Source organism: Carcharodon carcharias, chromosome 14 (assembly GCF_017639515.1).
Source record: "Carcharodon carcharias isolate sCarCar2 chromosome 14, sCarCar2.pri, whole genome shotgun sequence".
In the NCBI taxonomy this organism is placed as follows: Eukaryota; Metazoa; Chordata; class Chondrichthyes; order Lamniformes; family Lamnidae; genus Carcharodon; species Carcharodon carcharias.
The window spans coordinates 148,550,698-148,565,419 of record NC_054480.1 but is presented as its reverse complement, the minus strand read 5'-3'; the positions used below and the strand labels follow the sequence as shown (position 1 = coordinate 148,565,419).

The 14,722-nt window shown below is 39.3% G+C and overlaps 1 protein-coding gene across 6 annotated transcripts in view; it reads left to right on the top strand.

Annotated features, from left to right (window-relative positions):
* nfic (nuclear factor I/C) overlaps nucleotides 1-14,722 on the top strand; it is a 551,184-nt gene that overhangs the window by 504,198 nt on the left and 32,264 nt on the right. For 4 of the 6 annotated variants that reach the window (XM_041204237.1, XM_041204239.1, XM_041204238.1 and 1 more), the window contains one exon: nucleotides 10,114-12,741. The exons of the other annotated variants lie outside the window; for them this stretch is intronic. In XM_041204237.1, the coding sequence (XP_041060171.1) occupies nucleotides 10,114-10,131 (18 nt within the window). In that variant the 3' untranslated portion in view covers nucleotides 10,132-12,741. Of the gene's footprint in view, nucleotides 1-10,113; nucleotides 12,742-14,722 lie in introns of those variants that run through there. 6 annotated transcript variants of the gene reach the window in all.

Here is a 14,722-nt window from a genome sequence, read left to right as displayed (position 1 = left end):
TTCAGTCAGAAATTCCGCACTGAATGCAAGGGAGCTGGATGCCAAGAGCATATTAGAATTTCTCCATCAGCAGTGAAGCCTGATCACAGATTCCTGACCTATATCTATGTACAGCAAGATCAGCAATGCACTCAGATAGTAGAAGGTGAGTTTAGGATCCTTAGCTTAATATAATTACCAGTAGATGCAGAATAATGTTTCCTCTGTAATGCCTGGTACCAACTTCTGAAAAACACACTTCCATCATTGCATTATTGACACAGCATTAAAGAGTCAACTACCTACTGCATAATAAATCCAAGATTCCAACTGCAACCTGGACGGTATTTAATGGAGGCAACAGGGGTCTCGTCATTTGGCGAGAGGCCTGTGATGCCTCCTTTGAGGAAGCCCACTGAATGAAGTGTCAGTCAGGTACTTTACAGGGCAGCAGCAGGGCTTCCCCAGGATCAAGGTTGCTGGGACTGGAAATCCAGCCCCCTGAGAGCTGCCAACCAATCAGAGGATGGAATCTGTGCATTGCTTGGCAGCGACAGCAGCAGCGGTGGCAATGCACCTACCCAAGATCGCTGAGCAACCCAGGCCACAGGTGAGTGATGGGGGTGGTGGAATCAGCAGCAAGGACATGAGGTAGCACTCCACGGACCCTTTCCTTCCCGATGCCAGGTCCCTCGATCAGGCACTTGGTGCCTTTGAATGGGCTCCAGCCCCCCTCCCCCGGAAGGCTGGCAGCAAACCTGACGGTTTATTTCCATGGTTCCCGCATGGTGAGCTGCCCTCTGTGCGTTGAGTATCAGCGGTGACAGAATGAGGCCTCTAAGTAGGCAGACTTAAGGGCATCCATTGGCGGACGGGTATGAAGGCTGTTCATAAGCCAAGTTAAATGGGTAGAGGTGGCAAGGCAGTTGGGGCACCACTTGCCACCATCCTGCTCAATTAAATGGCCCTGCCTCCAAAACTCAATTCGGGGAGGACATTAAATTCCTAGCCATGTTATTGGTGTAGCTTTAACTCACTCAGTCACACACAGTTCTATGTTGCTTCTGTTGATAATGATAAACTTTTGCCAAGTCTCTTCTCTATAGTGCAGGCTTATGAATAGTTTCTGATCATAAAGGGAAATAATCGACTTGGGAAGGTTCTGCTTTTTAGCAAAATCATTGGCTGTACAGGTTAACTATTGATACATGTATCTAATTACACAGTTAGTACCTCTACCAAGTAATTGCTATTTGACTCTGTAGATATGCAAGTGCTGCAATCTTTGGATCTACAGTTGATAAGCAGCAATAATTCTTTGTAAACAATACAACTGCATTGATGTGATAGAATCTCTGCATTCCTTTTATGCAGTTGAGGCAAGTTTTTGTCAGTGTAAGAGCTCTGCCAAAATCTGAAATGACTGAATTCTACTTTTCACATCTCCAAACTACTGATTATGTTGCTCAGAAAATGTATGCATGTAGCGCTTTACGGGCAGAAAACCTTTATCTAAGAAGACTTCCTTGTTTAGCTTTCTCGAAACACTTTAGCTAGTCTGTTAAAGTCCTATATCTGATTGTTTCCAGTGGCATGTTTGGATAATATGGAATTATACCTTGCATCTGTAATCATCATTTGTATAATTAGACAAATGCGTAGTTGTAGATTGCACGGGCTGTAGACGAAGTCTATGGATGTTAGTGGCTTTGGCCTTGTCAAAACATAGTAAAACGAAGTAAAAAAAAAACTTCATAAAGTTCCTGCCTTGAAATTCAGCAGGATCTCTGCATTCCTGGCATTTCTGATTTTCCTAGCCACAGACGCATACCCTTGCTCCCTCTGCACCTCACCATACATATTGGGGCCTTTGATTCAGATGAAGCAAAGAGACAGGATCATTGGTATAGTACTTAGGCTTAGGGATAAGTTCCGGACTTCTAAAATTAGAATGGACAAATCAGAATCCAGGAGCTGGAAACTCAGCCGAAATTCCCCAAAAACGCATCGCTTGCCAGTGGGCATGGCCTGGTGTTGAACATTTGTCACATCATACAATTATCTGGACTGTTTTGAACTATTATCAAGTTATACTCAGCCTTTTTTCAAAACCAGCAAAATATGCACAAAAATATAGAATGATACTGCACAAAAAGAGGTCATTTGGTCCATCATTCGTGTAGCAGCTCGTTGCAAAAACTATCCAATTAATCCCACTCCCATAGCTCTGCACACTTCTCCCTTTCAACTGTTTTATCCAACACCCTTTTCTAGGTTATTACTGAATCAGCTTCCATTATCCTTTCAGGCAATGCATTTCAGCCCTTGACAACTTACTACATACTTTTTACCATTCCTCATGCCGGCTCTGGTTCTTTTACCAATTATCTTAAATCTGTGTCCTCTTGTTACCAAACCCTTTATCACTGAAACTTTCTCCTTAGTTATTGTACCAAAACCTCTGTCAAATCTCACCTTAATCTTCTCTGCTCCCAGAAGAATAACCCCAGTTTCTCCAGTCTCTCCACATAATTGAAGTCTTTCATTCCTGGTACCATTCTAGTATATCTCCTCTGTACTTCATATCGCAGACATTGTGGTAAAATGATTGAGAGCATGACAAATTCCAGTTGAAGTAGAACTCAGGTAAAGAAGGAACGTATTTCTATTTACATAGTGCCAGCCCAAAAGCACTTTACAGCCAAGGAAGCACTTCTGAATTGCAGTAACTGTTGCAGCGTAGTGACTGGTCAGGAATATACATGGATCAATGGAAACAGTGTATTGTATATTGTTAATTTTAACAAGGATATGAACTTCGTCCTGTGGGTTTTCTGTCTTGGCCTATAATATGGGGGAAGGCTCTGTTAGAGATCAAAGGTTATTATATTCTTGTTAAGTAATCTCCAGATTTACCTATGTTAATTGGATTCTGTGTAGTTGAATGTTGTGTGCCACTTAGATGACAGCATTCTGCTAATGGTATTCCCTCCCAATGGCCTTGGGCTGCTGAATTTAGACATACTACAGTAAACATCCAGGAATTGGCACTGCTTGCTGTGCAGCTGCCTGCTTACAGCAGTGAAACAAAGCTGCTCAATTGACAGACAGATGGCAGTGCCATCTGTCAAGTGTGTTAAAATGTATTAGGTTTACTGTGAAAAGGAGATAAACAGTTATGCAGAGAGCTATGTGTAGCTCAGATCATTAGTTCAAAATCATCCATAACTTCAAAAAGAAAAATTTCCTGGAGTATCAAACATACAGCTAGTGAAAAGTGAAGTGGACAGAAAAATTACAGTTGTTGTGAGTGTTTCATACACTGTTTACATTGTTTATCCATTGATAGAATATTCAGCTTCTGAAGTCAAAAATTCACTTTGTTACTGCAAGTATTAAAATTATGAAATGAAACATGTAGTATTTTAAAACGAGTGACGTAAAGTCTCCTTACTATGAGTGCTCTTCTTCAGCAAGAATTGCCACAGTCCAACAAAGCCTTATACCAAGAAAGTTACAATTGGGATCTTCCATTTCAGAATGAATTTCACTGAGAAACTATACACTACAAATTTGTAGTTAGTGATTTTGCCGTGCAAGGTACTTGTAACAAATTATTTTCCAGTGTTTCCGTAGCATTGCTCTGAAAATATATGCAGTAAAACAGCGGAGTGGGATTTGATATGAACATGTTAATGCAAATTATTTCTTTTATTTTAAGCATCTGTAGAATATCATCACTGACTGTAATTCCCAGGATTATATTGTACAAATTATTTCAGTATTTAAATTAAAATGAATGTGACAGTAAAGGAGAAAAAAATATTTTTCCTGCCAAACGATTAGACTTTAGCGTAAGTCTCGAGGCGTAACATGATATAGTTGTTCCAGTTGATAAGCATTCAATTTCCAACTAAAGTAGTATGAGTTCAGATCTCGGAGCTCCCTGTCAATCAGTCCCAAATGGTGAGACTGAGTGAGGCTAGTCAGCACTCCCCTAACTATGCGATGCTTGTTACATTTTTGGATCTTTACCTCATATTTTTCTCATGCTTAGATTGTTCCTATCAGTGAGCCCTCACTGCCTGTGAACGAGAGGTGCCTTTACACAGCAAGGTATCTGGGTAGTTGCAGTGTACCAAGAGTTCAGACAGAAACCCTTACCATTTTATTGTTTACTGTTTTGATTTGAGATCGGAGTCTGAATGGTGTTTCTTTAGGATTTGCCTGTTACCCTAAGAATTCTACCATAGACTGCTATTGGTAAAAAAAAAAATCTTGTTTATTTACAGATCTATACATACATCCCAGTACTCTATATGAGGTTTTACTTCTGTTTCCCACCAGATTTGTCTCTTAACCGTGTGACATTGTATAATAGTTACATCAACAGTTTTATCAGTATCAGGTGCTCCTGATATTAACCCTTTACTCTACATCTCCACCCCGCCCCCCCAAGTCTTTATCCCAACTATAAACATACTCCTACATCTTCCCTCAAAGTTTCAGACTTTACAGGGTTAGTCCCTGTGGTGCCTTGACCAATATCCCTGATCTGGTCCTGATTCCCTTTCAAGGTTGAGGACGAACTATACTCTCTCATCATTCGATAGAAATGTCTTCCACCTAGGTGGTTGTAGAATTTCTGCTTGTTTCTGATTCCTTATCTCCATCTGGATTTAAACAGCATGTCCCAGGTTCCATTGGCGTCCTTTCCAGTGCTATCAAGGTTCTTCGGTTCCTTCTGATATTTCCCTGGTCCACCTCCATTCTAAAAGATCTTGGTTGTGGAGCTCGTTCTATTACAATGCCTTCTTTCTGTTGATCTCGTTTCCACACTCTCCCCCCGAGCTGTAGCACCTTCAAGTCTCATACTCTGTGCCTAAAGTTGAAATTACGAGCTTGACTGCCTGTTGGCTGCTCCTCATGCTCCCTAACTTTCTCACAATCATCTGAGGTAATGTCAGATTGAAGTTTTTGTTGTAGAGCTGGAAGAGCTGCCTTCCCAACAATAGTTCTGATGGCGAAAACCAGTTTTTTAGCGGTGAGGTTCTGTAATTAAGAAGGACTGAGTTAATATCTTTGTTTTTTTTAACAATTCCTTGATCGTTCAAACTCCTTTTTCTGCTTCTCTGTTTGACTGAGGATATCTAGAAGAACTACTTACATGCGTGAAACACATATTCTTGTGCATAGTTATGGAATGGCTCATTAGGAAACTGAGGACCGTTGTCTGACACTACAATGTTCAGATTGCCATGTGTTGCGAAGATTCTTCTTAGTGATGTAATGACTACCTCTGCCATGGTACTATATAGTCTACACTTCAAACCATCTGGAGTAATAATCAGTGACCATGATGGAAACTTTGCTTTTGAATGCAAATAAATCCATTCCCAGGCACTTTTATGGCCTCGTAGGAAAGGTAGTAGTTTGCTCTGTTGTTAGCTATGCACTGCACACATAAGGCAATTTGTGATTAACTCTTCAATGGAGTGACTAATGCCTGGCCACCAAACTGACTGCTTGGCTCTTGCTGTGCATTTCACTATTGCCAAGTGACCTAGGTTGATTTTCTGAAGAAGATCAAGTTGAAGTATTTTAGGAATAACTCTTCTGTTATTACAATCATCGACAATTTCTTAGTTTTTAAGGTGTTTTCTTTATTTGAAATATTGGCAAAGTATTGGATTATTTGGAGTGCAACTGGCCATCTGTTCTGGTAACGTGGTTTTATTTTGATGCATTGGTCATCCTGTTGTGCTTGCTTAGTTTCTTGCAATCTCTTCCCAGTGACTGGTAAGTGTTTGGTAATGAGCGAACTATATGCTCACACTTCCTCAATAAAATTTAAGTCTTCCTGTTTGACTCTTTCCACTGATAATGCATCCACCATTGCCTTGTACTTCCCTCGAACTACTCAGTAAATGAATAATATCTCATGAGTCTCAGTCTAAATCATTGACTTCCAGTTGGCATTTTTGCAATTCCTTTAGGTTAAGAAAGGTAACCAAAGGTTTGTGTTGGTTTCAATTTTAAACTTTAATCCTTTTACATAATCAGAGAACTCCTTGCAGGCCCATGTGGCTACTAATGCTTGTTTCTCAATAGTTGCACACCTCTGTGTCCACAAGAGATCTCAAGGCATAATACATTGGTCTTCTTTGTCCATTTTTTGAACTGGAAACAGCACTGCACCCAAGCATGTAGATGATGCATCCACTGCTATAACTGTTAGCAATTCTGGATCATAGTAGGCTAGAATTTCTGGTGAAATTAGGAGATTTTGCTGGTCCACATTCCAGCACCACTGTTGACCTTGTCCCAACAGTTGTCATAATGGCTTGTTGATTTCTGCCAAATTTGGTAGAAACTTGTCTACTTGGTTGACCATGCCAAGGAACCTTGGTAATTCTGTGATCATCTTAGGCTGTGGGAACTCTGTAATGACCTTGGTTTTATGCAGGCCAGCCATAATTGCCAAAACTTGCACGATATGACCCAAGAATTTTATCACAGGCTTTGCTAATTCACATTTGTGCTTTAAAGTCAAGCCTGCTTCTTGTAGGACTTTGAGAACTGTTCTTACATGATGGTCATGTTCTTCCTTCGATGAACCATATACAAGAATGTCACCCATATGGCATATTGCTCCTTCCAAGCCCACCAGGATCTAAGACATTGGTCTTTGGAATATCTCAGGCACAGAAGCAATTTTGAATTAGGTAACCTGTTAAAACAAAAATGATCAAATCGGGTGATGAAGATAGTTAACAGCCGGAATTCTTTTTCCAGAGGCAACGGGCAAAAGCCACTGTTAGCATCCAATTTTGTGAAGAGGGTGCTCTTTGCTAATTTGGTGAGACTTTCATTCACTGATGCCATCGGGTGGACCTCATGCACTACTGACTTGTTTAATTGAGTCCGCACAGTTTCTAATTGAACCATTAGGCTTTAGGACTGTGATCATTCCGTGACACCACTTCATCGGTATAGAAAATCCAGGTCCAGAGATGACCCCTTGTAACATGTATTTAATCTCACTCTTGACTTTGCCTAAGAGTGGGTGAGAGACCATACTCACTGTGAAGAGTCGTATAGGCTTAGCATCTACTCTTAGGGTTACGTGATATTCTGTTTTCACCTTTCAGAAATCTGAAATTAGGGATGGAAATTCATTCTTGATCACCTCACTGGGCTGCTCTTCAGCAATTTCAGCAACCCTTGTAAATGAGGCTCAGCTGCAAACACACTTTCCTGCTCAGCAATGAGCAGCTCACCATCACCTTCTCAAGGGCAACTAGAGATGGGCAATGAATGCTGGCCCAGCCAGCATCTCATGAATAAATAAAAAAATAATGATGATTCCTGGTTCTTTATCACATACATGGGTTCCCCAATTTCTTTCTCCTTCTGTCTTAATCTTGTCAAGTGTTGGTCTATTACTTTTAGTGTAGCCTCTACTGGCCTATGCAGCTGGATGGAGGATGACTGTAATGTGATATTTTTTAAGCCATTTCACTTCATCAGCTAACACTGAAACACCTGCCCCAATAACTAGCTTGAATTCTGTGGGGTGACCATCAACTTCTAATTTAATGCTACAATAATTATTTGCTGTTTTGTTAACTTCTTCTAAGAAAGTTATTTATTTTTTTCTGTGGCCCTTCCAGTTGGATTTTATTTGGTCTCATTGTTATCTCCTTCTTCCTACGAGCTATAGGAACTTTGGATCTGCAGACTATTTTAAAATGTCCTAACTTCCCACAGTTGCGGCACTCAGCTCCCCCTGCTGGGCATTCTTCCCGCATGTGTAGGGTTTTCCGCCACATCGGCAGCATCTCAAGATGGTGGTTGGAGCTCATCTTCCTGATTTTTGTGGGCTCTTGCTTCACTGTACTTTCTCTTTTTTGTCCGACATATTGAACACTGGGGCAATCACTTATTTTTCTCCAAGGGACATCAATTTCCCCACAAGCAACCACCCTGTTTTGCTTTCTCGGATCAGTCTTTCACACTATTTACACTGCCTTTGTGAGAGTTAAATCTTCCTTCCTTTTCAAAAGATCTGATTGGGATTGTACAATATTAATTCATCTCTGAGAATCTCATAGTCAAATTCTCCACGAGTCTGTACAAGTCATTTATAAATGAGTCCATGGATTTGCCTGGATTTTGCCTCCTCTTAGTAAATTTTGCTTACTCAATGATCAATTGAAATATGAACCAAATGCCTGGAGGACTCCCTCATATGAGCTCAAAACCTCATTGACGCCCTGTCTTGCAATAACATCACCTGCTATGGCCCCTATTACATCAAGTATTGAAATGATCATTCTGGTCCTTCTTATGCAAACATGAAGCTGCTCTCTATCTGGAGAATCTCTTCTTCCAATTGCCCCAGTGTTGAGCCTGTCACGAGCCTTCCACACTTTGGAACGTTCTGGGAATCTAAGCTTACGCTAAGCTTTGGATCTGTTGTCGCTTCAGAGGTTTGGCTATTTGATTATGATCTGTACACGTTGCTGTCTAGATTTTGCTTCTGCTGCATCCTTGATTCTTCATTTCCAGGTGAACCTTGAATCTTCTCTCCTGTCTTTTTCCAAGGATTCAGAGGTCTCTCAGGTCTGCAGTCCTCTCTTGGAGTTTTTCTGGGTCTTTACACTCGTCTGGTGCCACCATGGGCAGAATTTTATGGCCCTGTGGCGTCAGGGGTGGGGCTGTAAAATATGGCGAGCTGTTCAAAAGTCCATTGACTTCGGCAGGACTGGAAAACCTTGCCGGTGGGAGGGGCCGTAAAATTCCACCTCACGTTTCGGATTGTGCACAATTAAAAACTACCAGCAGCCTCCACTCTCTGGACATAGTACTTGCCCTCATTTAACCTCCTTGATATAAGAATTCAGTGGAGTAAAGACTATCAGATGGTGCCTTAGACTACAGGTACTAAGTTATTAAGCATACGTGTTAACAAGGAATTGTTAATAATACAGTAGCAATGGCAAACAGCAAATTTGCAGTGTTTTGCAAAATCTAGCAGCTAATCTTGGTTCAGTTTAACACTTTTACACACTAATTTTCCCTCCTGAAATCGACAATACATATATTGATCACAGATATTCTCAAGCCAGCAGTGTATCTGTTTCTCTTAATTCCGATGAGGGCATAGGTTCACTCGGAGACCTAGAATTGTACAAGGAATTTGGGCCAGCAGGATGGCATAATCCATCAGTTTGTCCACTGTTGCTGCACCCTCTGTCCCTATCAAACTGGGCACTGATGTGGATATTCAGTACAGGACAGTGGAAAGGCGTGTAGGGGGCAGAGCTGTTCCAGGCTAGTGACCTGGTCTGTAACACTCCAGAAAATTACAACTTTCAGCATTAAATCAGCCATCTTATAAGAGGGGCCCAATCACTCTTCTTACACATTTAACCAGTTTCACCCAACTTTGCCCAACCCATTTTTCATTTTATTTAACTGTCCTTACCCAAAAGCACAAATTAATAAGGGGCACAGGTTCCAGATATTGGTTAACACAGTACAGGCTGGATCTGTCAGCTTTTAGTTGCTTCAATGGGGTGGCTTTATCCAAGGTCTTTAAAGAGGCTGCTGCAGGCTACCAACAAAAAAGTACGTTGTTTTAAAACTTATTTTCACATGGAGCTGGGAAGAGCAAGCTTACAGAGGTCACTGCTCATCTGTTGGGCCCCCTCCCATTCTCCTCTCTGCCCCCCACCACCCTGGTGAAGGATCTATCTTGGAGGCCACTGCTAGCAAGGAATCTGAAGAGTTCCAAACCTGCAAACTGGAAAAATGGCAGGTACTACAGCTCACAGCAATTATTAAGAAAATGTCCAGGGCCCAGTATTGGACAATGTTGGGCTGTGAAGCTTAAAACTGCCAATTTGTTACATACTCTGTGTGACTGGAGAGGGGCTAATCATTACTGGGCTGCTCACACACTGATATTAAATTGGCATAGTGATCATTTGCTGTTGGACTAATTTTTGAAATGTTTTTCCATGCTGATAGTTAGTGTGTGCCTTATAATTTATTCTGTTGCTTTAAGTTTATTTTTTTTTTACAGCAGCCATTATTGTCACTAATGCCTATATTTTCATTTTTTTACAGTCCTGGTATCTGGGATAGTTGAAGTCCCCTTTCAAGTATTACAGAAGCTATTTAATCATGTTTCAAGAAACATGGTCAAGCGTCAACTTTGGTTTCAAGTTTAAAACAGAGAGAACAAGGGAGAAGACTATTTATCGACTCACCTTTAAAAGAAAATGAAAAGTCAGAAACACTATCATCCTACCAACATGTTCCGAAGATGGGTGCAATTCACTTCTTCCATTGGCTGAAGCTTAGCCTGAGGTTTCCCCATCTGTTTTATGCAAATAAGCCTTTATATTTCTTAAAAAAATTACAGAACAAAGTTTACTAAATCTGCTTTTGAAAGGGTGGGAAAATTAATCTTCATCAGTTGAACATAATTCAAAATTACATTATGGTTTTCTTTTGATTTCTCCTTTTAACAAGTAAAGGTAGCATCATTTACGCAAAGGATGGATGCACAGTAATGTACATAACCATTTCAAAGCCACCCAAACCTAGCCTTCAAGTGCTGAAATGCACAGAATGAGCTGTATCTATGCATTGGAGTACCTGAGGACAGGTCTATTAGAAGTTATCACAGTTTAGGACAATTCTTCACACTTTTTAAAATCATTCTTGATTATAATCGTTGTGAACAGTTTTTTTTACTAACTTTATTGGAAAGTTTTAAACATCACAAAAACATGCACTAATGAAGCCTACACATTGGAGACCATCACTTCAATATGGTTAATTCATTAGCTTGACATCAAGTTATGTTCCTTGTTTCTGTTTCAGAACTTTGGGCAAACTAAACACAAGAAAAATTATTTTTCTACTATACAAATAAATGTGTTTAATACACTGGTATAAAATCATTCCATTAAATTGTTGAGGCTGACATATTTAAAATTAGAGACTTCCTTCATACCAACATTGCAGGTCAAATTAGCCAGGGTGATGGTTGCCGAGTCTCAACCTGTCAATTATTGGGAACATCATGAAGCAATTTCTCTTCTTTTGCTTATGAACTAAGGAGGATGCTGAAAATATTCAGTGTCAGAAAAATCCTGCACCACAGCTTGTCAGTGAATGATTTAATTTACCTAAAACTTTAAACACATTTTCAAAATTATTTAACCACAGCATACCACAAAGCAAATCATTCAGTAATGTAGCTTACTATTTCTCAATTACAATTTTCCCACCCTAAGCATCATTTAGTTTTTGCATGTAGCTAGTAGCACAGATGCAGATGTTCATCTACCAGAGCAGTAGACTTATCGGTTTTAGTTATTATTGCTTCTTCACTAGTGCATGACCATAGACCATAAGATACATACCTAGCTTTTGGTGATAGTATTGGGAGGCAAATGGTGGCTAAAGATAGGGTGTGGGGAAGTTCCTTGTATGCAATGCAAGTGCAGGGCCTCACACTGCCAAACATACTTACCATTCCCTCCTGGCTACAGGTTGCATTTATTTTCAAAATTAAACATACAAGTGGCTGCAAACTCAGAGTATCTTTAGTTTAGTGGATTATATTTTGGGAGCAGGGTAGAAAATTGTTTCAAGAATCAATAATTTTTGTGATTTTTTTTTTTTGTTTAATTGTAAAGTTAAACACCATGTGTTTATCCCCCAGGTAATCACATCTTTCTGCCAGTAGCTATTACACAGGAGAACAGCACCAGAATTGAACAAGGCCTAACTTGGTTTCAAAGATACACTTTGAAAACTAACGTCCAATCAGTAATCAGTTTTAAATTGGGGAAATAAAGGAAGTGGTTGCTGCATTTTAAAGGAACAGGTTAACTGCCTGTTTAAACAGAAAAAAAAATCTTTTGTAAAGATTTAAGAGGCAAGTGCAATTGAAAGGAAACAAATTTGTAACTTAGTGATTCTTTGTAACTTGTCCTTGTACCCCAGGACTGTAAACAGGGGAAAATTGTCGCCAGGCGACTGTGGCACAAAAGTGCACCCCAAACCCCCTCCCCCACCCACCTTTCACAGGTGAACACAAATGCCTTAGTCAGTATCTTACTTGTTATTTTATTTTTTTAAGCAGAGGGTAGCCAGCTGCTCTTTCGTAAAATAAAAAAAATACAGAACTTGTGCACACGATATCATTCATTAAACTGACACATATCAAAAGCAATATTTGGCATAATTTAGTTTTGTTCACAACTGAGAGCTTTTGATGAAAGTAGCCTGTATCTGAACAAATTTCTGTCCATGTACGCTTATATTTCTTGGTTAGGTACACAGCCTTGCCTGAGCTAAAATGCTGGCATCTGAAACCTCACAAGAGTGTAAACATAAACAGTGAGGAAAACTCTAAACGTATTTATATTAACATGTTTTTTTTCATCAAAGGTGCTGAGTGATGCATGGTGCTTTGATAGTAAACTTTGTGATCCAGCAAAAAAGATCAGCTAAACTGCTGAATTCTGACGTGCATGGCAACTATGTGCGGGCTTCACTCTTTTCCCTACAAAATCCTTTCCTAATTTGCACGAAATTTTATACCACATTATGTGCCTTGCCTTTGAGAAAAAATGTTTAAAAAAAAACAAAAAAAAAAAAATCCTTGGTATCACTGCACAATCTTTTTGCTGCATGTACGGTTGCTTGTCATTAAAAAAAAATTGCCATTGGTAAAAATGTAAGGGTTTATGATTTTTGCTTCATAGGACATTGTAACAGCACTAATTATCAGTATTTCAGTGATTCTGTGGATTTTCATATAGAATATATTCATCTTGCAGTCGTGTAGGAACATTGCTTTTGGACGGTATTTGTCACTAATATTTTAATGGAAAGTGTTTCACTTTTGATTCTCCCGACTTGCGTCTTCCAGCTCCTCTTAGTTTGAATCTTTGGAAAATATGCAATACCAGTCTTGTCTATAGAGATAGAGCATTTAGCTTGTTTGATCATTTTGAGTTAGCACACATGATAACTACAACATCATACTTTTCTATTTTTTTTAATATTAATTTTGTTTTAATTGACCAAAGTTGGTGCTGCTCTCTATACAGAAAGAAAGATAGGTCCTTCTCCTGTTATGAGTAATGCTTGATGCATGATTAGGGAAGGCTAAACATTAGGGGGGGGTGGGGGGGTTGGGGTGGGGGTGGTGAGAGGGGGAATGTATATTTACAGTACAGCTGTGAAGCACCATGCTGGCAACACATTATGAAAATAAGTTTAGTTTTGTTTTGTTTTTCTGTGTGTCCTGGTAGCTAAAACATTGGATGCTAGTAAATAATTTCCTTAATCAGAGCAAACTGGACAGGCTCCATTTCACAAAATACAGTGGCAGCTGATCAGGCAATTATTGTAGTAAATCCACTAGGCCCAACTTTTTGACCTAGTATGGTACAAGCCTCTGTAAGTTGTAAATTGTCAAACTGTTTTCAATCAAGTAAATGTTTTTCTTGCATGTTGTTTCAGGAGGATTGGATGTCAACAGTACATTAATCTCTAATTTTGACTGAAGATAGGATTCCTTTGCGCTACTTTTTTAAAAAAAAATTTGATTTAATTACAGCACTTGGTAAACAGTACTTCTGTTGTCCTTTGTACCAGAATCTGGTTAGAACAGGAAATGGGTCACATCATTTCTATAGATATGTGCACTATTCTGCCAGGCCCTAAGTGCTTCACAGCCTAAACTGTCAACTGGCCTGAACTTTAAGGGGAAGCTTCTAGTCAGAATATGAAAACCATGAATTAAAATTGTACATAAAGAATCAAAAAAAAAATAACACAAAGCAATAGTTGTGGGGTGTCAATTTGGCATGGTAGCATTGTTCAACAAAATGACCATCTACACAAAGGTGGAATGATAAATGATAACCAAGGCATATATAGCTCTGCTTTAAGACCCTACTAATGTCTCTGAGCTTTAGTAATTTGTGTTTGGTTGACACTTGGTGGTATGCTAACTGGGATGCTGCACAAGGGGGACAAGAAATAGGGTAAAGCCAGCAAGTTTGATCCTTGTCACATCCTTGTCTTGGACATTAGCTGCCTTCTTTGCAAACTGTGTAATTTGTAAGCTGTATAGTTTTATTAAGTATGTTTTACTTAATCTACCCTATTTTATAAGGCAAAGACTTTTGTAATGAGAAAAGTACAAAAAAAGTTTCATTACACTGGCTTATTAAGAATGTTCAGCATTATATACCATTTGTAGAGTATTCTTCCTCCATGGGAATAGGATTTGAGTTAAACTCTCCTGTTACCCTTATTGTATTTAAATACAGTAATTGTCCTCATTTTTATGGTTTTGCATATTCCTATACTTTAAAAGTATAGGCTTCTGGTGTAAAAGAGCCATTGTAAATGGAAAAAAATGCTTTATTTTATGAAGAGTAATTATGTCAAACTTGTAAGAAACACTTGGAATTTTGAGAAGGAGTGTTGTCATTGTAGTCTCTTTGACTGTTTTAAAGAAAAAAGTCTGTAGACTTTCAAGTGCTAAACTGGTGGGAGTAGAACAGATTATGTGTACTCTTTGTAGGGCAAGGGAGCCCAACAAATTGTTGTATGCAATGTACAGTATTGTTTGTGCAAAGGACAATGCAATGCTGGTAGCTAGTTTATTTTTAAGGCAGGACAGAAAACATTGTTTACATGT